This window comes from Rosa chinensis, chromosome 2 (assembly GCF_002994745.2).
Source record: "Rosa chinensis cultivar Old Blush chromosome 2, RchiOBHm-V2, whole genome shotgun sequence".
In the NCBI taxonomy this organism is placed as follows: domain Eukaryota; kingdom Viridiplantae; phylum Streptophyta; class Magnoliopsida; order Rosales; family Rosaceae; genus Rosa; species Rosa chinensis.
Genome location: NC_037089.1, coordinates 83,983,423 through 83,992,145, shown reverse-complemented (window position 1 = coordinate 83,992,145; position 8,723 = coordinate 83,983,423). Strand labels below are relative to the sequence as shown.

Here is an 8,723-nt window from a genome sequence, read left to right as displayed (position 1 = left end):
GCTTACACCTGCAAATGGGGAAATTCTTAAAGATCCCACACGTTATCAGAGATTGATTGGGAAACTCATTTATCTCACTGTGACAAGACCAGATATTGTGTATTCTGTTCGGATTCTTAACCAATTCATGAATCTGCCAAGGAAACCTCATATGGAAGCTGCCATGAGAGTATTGCCTTTTATTAAGGGAAATCCGAGTAGAGGCATTTTCTTTCCATCAAAAAATGATTTGGTTTTAAAAGCTTATTGTGACTCAGATTGGCCAAGTTGTCCAACAACAAGAAAGTCAACAACTGGATATTCTGTTTTCCTTGGTAATTCATTAATTTCTTGGAAATCTAAGAAGCAAAGTAATGTGGCGTGTCCATCAGCAGAAGCCGAGTACCGTGCTATGGCTATGACTTGTCGAGAATTAACTTGGTTGAGGTATATTTTACAAGATTTTCAAATTATTCATGATAAACATGCTTCTTTGTATTGTGACAACCAAGCTGCATTACATATTGCCGCCAATCCAGTTTTTCATGAAAGAACAAAACATATACAGATTGATTGTCATGTGTTTCGAGAGAAGCTACAAGCCTGATTGATTTCTACTAGATACACTACTACAAAAAGTGCATCACACAACACCCATCAGACGAGAATAAAAGTTTACCGTTGTCTGATAACGTGAACTTCATTGTACAACGCTATTAATTAAGTTCTGTTGTGGGAATGCTACGAAATTTAGAACTTTTTCTTCAGAGTTCTATCACACAACACAATTAAGATAGTTCTGTTGTATAAATGACACAAAACTTTGTGGCAGATATCCCGCCATCATTGAACTCAAAATTCCCTCCGAAGGCAAGTTCACCAATTTTATCACACAACAGAATTATGTATGTTCTGTTGTGAGAATGTTGCAAGCTACAACAGTCTAGTTACTTCCGTTGTATGACAATTTGACAATTTCTATTAGGTGTACCTAGTGCAAGATGCAAAATCTTGTACAACAGGTATTGTCATTCTGTTGTCTGAATGAGGAACATAGGTGGCAACAATGTTTTCATTTTGGCTCAAATCGATTTGAATTCCTCCCATCAAACCTAAGCAGGCGGTAAACTTCCCTCCCTCCTCTGGCACACATCTTTTGATATATACTCTCCTACAACAGTTTTTTAATTATCTGTTGTGGGAGACATGCCACTAAGTGACCAAACCATACATCCGAAAGAAAAAAAAGAAGAGAGACCTAAACCTATTCTTTCCCCTCTCTCTCTCGGTAAAAACTCTAAGCCCAAGCCTTCCTCGACAAAAGCTATTCTCAGTCCCAGACTCCCAACTCCTTTGTTTCTCCCCCGAAATCCAAGTTGTCTTCATCACTGTCCTTTGTTGCTTCTGTTCTTTCTCCCCTGAAATCCAAATCCACTTCGGCGACGGAGGAGATAAAGTGCCCCAGATCTACTTTCTCTCTGCTTCTCGTCTTCAAACTAGAGTTAATTAAAGAGATGCAGAAGACGAAGGTGCGCGAGACAGTGAAGGTGAACGTATTGTGCTGCATCGAAGAGGCGGCGCTGTGCTGGGCTGCATCGCCATCGCCTTCACTGACAAGCTCTCTCTCTTCTCTCTCTTCTCTCGCTGTGCTGTGATTCGCCCAAATCGCCTCCTTTATCTCCCTCATCATCCGCTTCGAACCGGGGCGACTCCTCACCTGAGGACGTTGCCGTTTTGTCCTCTACTAGGGCTTTTGCACAGGATGCCTACCCAAGGTATTTAAATAAATAAATAAATATTACAAATGGTATCAGAGCGGTGGTTAGAGTATGGTGAATTTCATGATCTCAGATTCATAGTAATAGTTGTTATTGAATTTGATGAACCTGTGATGTTTCTTAAGTTCATATTTGGCATTTGTCAATGGTATGATTGTTTGTATAGATTGATAAACATGTTGTCTGTTTAAATTCGTAATCTACACGAGGGATTTGAGCTGCATGATTATTATGAATGTCGACATAATTGAATAAGCTCAGTTTGACAGGGAATTCGACTCTTGTTGATTATGAATTCAGTTTTATTTTTAGTTCATTATTGTCTCCATAATACAATAGAGTTCTTCTTTAGTTGTATAGTTCCTTAAGTGAGTTCTACCTAGCTCCTTGAATTTACTGATGAAAATATCTAATCAGTTTCTGGGTAGGGAATTTGCTGTACCATTGGTTCTCTTAATCAGTCTTTTATTTTGGCTGTAATTTTAATTTTCTTGATTTAATTATACGTGGACTGGCATTCCAAGGTAAAGAGTTGTTTGGTTTTAGAGTTTCATCACAGGTATTATATATATACTGCAAACAATCAGTCCCTTGATTGTTTAATCATGTAGAATGTATGCTACTGGTCTTGTGACTCCAATGTATGCTACTGGTCTTGTGACTCCTCTTCAGCAAAATACAGAACTGTGGCCCTCAGATCTGTGCCTCCACCACCGCCACCGAACACCGTCAAGGGCTTCTGAGATTGACAGACGTGCAAGATGTCAGGAGATGAAGTTGAAGTTCCCGTTCCTGCTGATCCTGTAGCTGCTGCTCCAGCTCTAGGTGAGCCCATGGACCTCATGACAGCATTGCAACTTGTTCTTAGGAAGTCATTGGCTCATGGTGGGCTTACACGGGGCCTGCATGAAGCTGCCAAGGTCATTGAGAAGCATGCTGCACAGCTTTGCGTTTTGGCTGAGGACTGCGACCAGGCTGATTATGTTAAGCTGGTGAAGTCACTGTGTGCAGAGCATAATGTTAACCTAATGACAATTCCTAGTGCTAAAACTCTTGGAGAATGGTCTGGGCTTTGCAAGATTGATTCTGAAGGGAAGGAAAGAAAGGTCGTTGGTTGCTCTTGCGTTGTTGTCAAGGATTTTGGTGAAGATACAGAAGGCCTTCATGTTGTTCAGGAGTACGTGAAGTCCCATTAATATCTGGAAGTGGTTGGAAATTGAGGCCCTTTTAACCGGGGGCGTTGTTCGTTAGATAGTCATGGACCTTCCTTAGTATTGTTTGTCCCTACTTATAACATGTCCTTTCTGATTCTGAAACCATCATATTTTGGAGCATGCTATCATCTGTGTTTAACATATCCTTCAATGGAGTGATAATTTTGTTATGGATTCATTAGTGTTTTACATATCTTTGTTTGCCCCAACTAGCATCTTGTTCGTCATTCATTTTAAAGTGTATGATTGAATTGGACAAATGGTCCTATCCCCTGACTTGATCACATCACCTATGGTGTTGTGGTCCATGAAATGCAATGCATGTTCGATTGATTAAAAAAAAAAAGTTTTATAGTGGTTGGTATGATTAATGGGATCATTGGATTTCTGCACAAGACATTTTTTTAGCTGGGTACTGAACACTTTTGCTTTCATACATGGCCGGATAATTTTATTTGGTAACTAATCCTTTTTGGTTCAGTGGGATGCAGCATACATTCCTCATCTTATTGAATATATTGGTTTAGTTTCCTGTGTTTTTGCTTTAATATTAGTATTTATGAAGAGATGAGTTTTATTTTTGCACGTTTAAAGATTGAAAAAGAGTCCAACAATCCATACCATCGGCAAGCAGTAACTGTAATCACTCTCTACTCGATGATTTTCTTTCCTTTTAGCAAATTTTGGAATCATCTAAAATCTAGATTGAATGGTTCATGGTTCTTGATGGAATATTGTCCTAATTATTCACTATGTCTGTGCATATTCAATCTTCTGTTTATACTGGAATTGCAGTTGAATCCATGAATTTCTTTGTGCTTTTAGCAAATTTTACTCGACTGAAACTGACTTTTTACTGCTTGAAATTGCAGGACATAAATTTGAACAAAAATGTGAATGAGAAACAAAGACTCTCAACAGAGTCATCACGGGCCTCTTTCTCGTTGACTTGTTCATCTTCCTTATCATCACTAGAGTGTAACAGAACAGCACAACCAGGAACCTCTTCCTTTGACAGAATCATTTTTCCTGAAACTCCCCCAAAGGATCCAGTAACTAACCACTCAAGTACCTCCCCTAGATTTGGAAGGCAGTCCCTTGATCTCCGGGATGTGGTAAAGGACTCTATGCATAGGGAAGCAAAAAGTATCTTCGTTGTTACTGATTTAATATGCTTATTAAGGTTAGAGTTTCCTTTATCTCTGAATTTGAAAGTTGAGGTTGAAATTGGATTCTATTTCGTTAATTTTTCGTATATTTTGTTTGTGTTGAATTGAACTAGTTTATTCCACATGTTGTTTTACTTTTCAGGAAGCTAACAAGCGTAGCAACAATTGGCTACCACCTTCTTGGGCTATTCTTGCCTTGGTTGTCCTCGGATTTAATGAATTCAGAAATCATGACAGTCTTAAGGTATATACTTTTCTTGTACCAAGGATACATGAAGTTGTTGGTGTTTATCTATACTTATCTATTTTTGTACTTTAATGGCAGAAATCCTTTGTATCTGCTGGTCATCTTTGTTGGCTTTTTACCCTTTAAAGCACTATGGGTGCAGCTAGACATCTTGGCCGAATTCCGCAATGGCGCTGTGAGTGTCAAACTCTGTTCTTATTGTTTATTGTTCTTGTCCTATTTAATCTATTTGGTTTGCTTACAGGATGGTTTCAAAATAGAAGTTAGATATTCAGTTTTGGTCCATCATAAGCTATCTAAATATACAAAATTGCACTTTTAGAGTGGAAATGTCTTAGAAAGAAGAAAATTATAGTTGGATTATGAGAGTGCTAGTCACTTATATAGATCTAGTCTAGCAACAAAAATCAGTTATGAAAGAGTTGTTGCCTAATGTAGTATTGAACTTTGAAGAGTGTCTGGGCCAAAAACTTTCCTGGTACTAAAGGATATAATTCTCAAGTTTACGCTTTGTGTTATTGAATCAATAGTCACTTTTGCTTATGCACTCTCCAGGGATGCATGGGACATGGCTGCTGAGATATGCCTTTCTTAGCTTCCATTGTTGGTTGAGGATGCTAATGCTGACTTTCAGGTGTGCTTCATGTCATGTGCAAGTTTCATATTCTTTGATCATGTATGAGAATGGCTATATGCAGATTGATCCATTTCAATAGTGCCATAATTTGTATTTGCGTGATATGCCAATCAATTTGCCTGTGGATTTCTTGATCAGTGGTGTATCCTATTGACTTGACTTCTATTATTATTTTTGGCTCTATGCCAGCCAAGTCCATTTTTCACTGAGCAGTTGACTGCTTTTGAGGTATGGCCTGACCACGGGTCTGAACACAAGAAATCACCAGATCAGTTGCCTATTGTTCTTCAGGTCCGATGCTCTACTTTTTCATTCAAACTAGTTTGGGTTGACTAAAAGCTTGTGGGATTAACATTTAAAAACACTGTAATTAGTCATGTTATTAGTTTTGAGGTTCGGTTGTTATAGTGGGTTGACTAGAATCATAAAATGTTACTATGCCAGTTGCCTAGTTGGTATTTGGCTTAAGCTACTGGTAGGGAAGGAAGGGAATTTGGCTTAAGCTACTGGTAGAACGAGCTGAGCTTGTTCCAGTTGCTGTTGAGGTAACTTCTCTATGTATACTTCAGGCTATGAAACTATTCTTTCTTGAGATGACAATCAGTAGATGCATTCGTTGGGTTTTACTAATTAAACTAGATCTGAATTGAGTGTTTTTATTTGCAATTTTGTTAAATACGATGCCAAGTTGCAAGAGTGTAGAGGGGTTAAGTGGAATGATTCTTTGTTTGTTGTCAGTGCTCTCTCTTTATTTCTTGCCTGTCGAAGTATGATATATTTGGAAGAATAGGATGCTTGTAAGTATTTTTAGACATTCTTTTTCTATAAGCATCAATTACCTTGAGTATTAGATATAAGTATTCTGATATTTAGTTTGATATAAGTTTATGATTTCTGAATGTTTTAGTTGCCTGCAGAGAGGTTGCAGGGAGAGACAGCGGTAGCAGCTATGGGTTGCAGGGAGAGACAGTGATGGTGCAGCTGCATTAGTGCTAGCGAGTGGGAAGAAGGCACTTGAATGCAATAGTGCCAGCATGTGTATTTTTTGGAATAATGATATTGTATCAGCTTTTGCTATCTTTCATTGTAATTAGCTAGGATGCAGCAGCCATCAAGCTAGCTAGAATGTCTTCTTTTTGGTTTTATGGTATGGATGGATACATGAATGCTACCTCTTTTGGTACATTGGATGGTTGAATTAGAGTATTTCAATGCCTAAATCTTATATTGTGCATTATTTTTGAGTAAGTATTTCAGGTAAAGAACAAAAAATAATCAAATAACAATCAATTATATTACGTAGTATGAATATGTATACATCGTATCACACAACAAATCAATTTTAATCACACAACGGTACCGGTAAAATTTTGTCGTCTCATTAATACTCACACAACAGAACAAATAGATATCAGTTGTCTAATGTTAAATCACACAACGGTCCCTATAAAATTTTGTTGTCTCATTAGTACTCACACAACATGTTCAGATTTTTCTGTTGTATGATAAGTTAACCAACAACAGTATGATATTGCTTTCGTTGTCTGAGTGTTATTTTTCTATTGTGTGAGAAGTTAACCAACAACGGTCCCTACTTACTTCTGTTGTCTGACCACATCGACACAACAATTGAATGCGCCGCATCCAATTTCTGGCATTGGCATGCGCAGAATTGGTGCAACGGTTTTAAGCATTGCGTTGTGTCTATGATATTCACATAACGGTGAAACACCGTTGTGTGATTGTGCTCATCACACAACATCGAGATAGACGACAGACATGGTCCATATCACACAACAGATTTCCACCGTTGTGTGATGCAATTTTTGTAGTAGTGATATGTTCCTTCTTCTGTACAAATTGCAGACATTTTCACAAATGCATTGGCAAGAGATAGTTTTGAATCTTTAGTTTCCAAGTTGGGACTTCATGACATTCACTCTTCAACTTGAGGGGGAGTGTTGAGAATCTCTCATGATATGGAAAGATTTAGGTGTAAATGCTAATTGTTTCCCTTCACATTTTGTTAATCGTTGTAATTTATTTTTATGATAATACTTAGGATCTATATTATTCTATACCATAGAAGGTAGATTGATTTTCTATATATCTTGTAATATTCTTAATTGTAATTATCATCAATATACCAATTATTATTTTTACAGAGCGTCACTTGAGGCGCCGCCGACATTGTTCCACAAGCGTCGACTGATTAGCAAGACCAAAGGAGTAGAGCAGCCATCGCCGATGGCTCCCAACAACCCGAAGATCATCAGGACTTTATCGACACCATCGGCATGAATGAAAACGGAGCGGATAGACGATGTACAACCTTTCTTCTTATCTTCCATTTTCTCCCCCATTATTCCAATCTGTTAAATGAAAACGGAGCGGTTAGATTCTCGTCAGCTAAATGATATTGACATAGCATGCATATGACATGTCTTGTATAAAAAAAAATCTAGATGAAAATGAAAATAATCACTGTTGACTATAAATTAAGCGTCACTACTGACGATGATCACTGGGCCAGTTCAGCTGATTAGTGATTAAATCAGTATATAAAAGCATCTTGCTTGAGGTTAAAAACAGATACTATGACTTTGGTGTTTTGTTGTTTAGGTATAATTTGGATCTTGGAGTTGCCTTGTAACTCTCAAGTCTCAACTAGTCAAGGTCCACATAGTACAACTCAAACTTTTTTATTGGAAATATCATTTATGTTTTATTATTTTAGACATTACTTAATTTCAAGCAGTTCATGCAGTACTGCAACTAGCTAAGCTACATTAGCTAGCTCTAGCTTGAGATTTGGGAAATTTATTCGAATTTTCAATTGCTACCAACTACAAATGAAAGACAGATGTGTTGTTTATCATTTAAGATTGAATCACGAAACAAGTTCCTACAAGACGAAGAATGATGTTCGGTAATTTCCACAGCAAAGAGAAGAAAAGACCAGCAGGTCGTCCATCAGGTGATCAGGGGCTTTGAAGTTTGAACAAGCCTATGCTTGCCCAAGAAGGTCCTAAGATTAATGGACTCAAGAAAGCTGCTAAGGTTTGTGCTAGATAGGCGGCCTCTTTCATTTGAGGAAGAAGTTGCATAACCGTATTCGCATTTTGTGTCAAACATCAAATTAAATAATTATGGAATTTTGAATGACACAAAAACATTCCGTATTCAAATTTTGTCTCTTTTGACGTTTTAATTACTGAAAATCTGAATATGGAATAACTATTAAACCAATGATCACAAAGTTGCCAAAAAACAAGCAGAGGAGAACGTAGGTAGTCTAATACAAGTGACGAGTCGACCTCTAACCAAATGTACGTGCTTTCAATCATGTACCCAAGCAAGTTCAATAGTCATTATAATTGCCAAAATTCCGCCGCTTTAAAACTAGGAATGTCAATGTTGGAAGAAAAAAGCACCAAGAACATCCATGATCTTCAAAGTCACGAAAAACAGCACCAAAACCTCCAACACCCTCTGTATGCTTCCAAGCACCATCAGAGTTAATCTTGATCCACCCAACGATCGGAGGATGCCAAACAGCCTCAATCACTCTAGGAGCACTCCCCAATCGACGATTTGCTCCAAAACTATTCGTAGATCTTGAACTGAATTATTCATTGGAAATACTCTTAAATATTTATGTAGAAGATAGCACTACTACAAGAAACCAATTAAGCCTTC

General features: G+C 37.7%; 2 protein-coding genes across 2 annotated transcripts; both read left to right on the top strand.

Moving 5' to 3' along the window:
• Positions 1 to 2,455: 2,455 nt before the first annotated feature.
• Positions 2,456 to 3,166, top strand: LOC112187981 (40S ribosomal protein S12-like). The gene has a single exon (XM_024326968.2). It carries the CDS (start codon positions 2,519 to 2,521, stop codon positions 2,951 to 2,953), a length of 435 nt encoding a protein of 144 aa, XP_024182736.1. The 5' UTR covers positions 2,456 to 2,518; the 3' UTR covers positions 2,954 to 3,166.
• Positions 3,167 to 3,694: 528 nt separating this feature from the next.
• Positions 3,695 to 5,997, top strand: LOC112186600. Its single transcript, XM_040513634.1, has 6 exons — positions 3,695 to 4,154; positions 4,283 to 4,384; positions 4,466 to 4,562; positions 5,214 to 5,315; positions 5,504 to 5,569; positions 5,932 to 5,997. The coding sequence occupies exons 1-6, from the start codon at positions 3,724 to 3,726 to the stop codon at positions 5,995 to 5,997; spliced, it is 864 nt and encodes a 287-aa protein (XP_040369568.1). The 5' UTR covers positions 3,695 to 3,723.
• The last annotated feature ends 2,726 nt before the right edge of the window (positions 5,998 to 8,723 follow it).

What these genes read in the sequence shown, in the direction of transcription:
- LOC112187981 (XM_024326968.2), top strand. Translation starts at nt 2,519, where the DNA reads ATGTCAGGAGATGAAGTTGAAGTTCCCGTTCCTGCTGATCCTGTAGCT.
- LOC112186600 (XM_040513634.1), top strand. Translation starts at nt 3,724, where the DNA reads ATGTCTGTGCATATTCAATCTTCTGTTTATACTGGAATTGCAGTTGAA. An exon ending in GATTTAATATGCTTATTAAG is followed by an intron (nt 4,155 to 4,282) that starts GTTAGAGTTTCC and finishes TTTACTTTTCAG; the next exon opens with GAAGCTAACAAGCGTAGCAA. An exon ending in AGTTGCCTATTGTTCTTCAG is followed by an intron (nt 5,316 to 5,503) that starts GTCCGATGCTCT and finishes AGCTACTGGTAG; the next exon opens with GGAAGGAAGGGAATTTGGCT.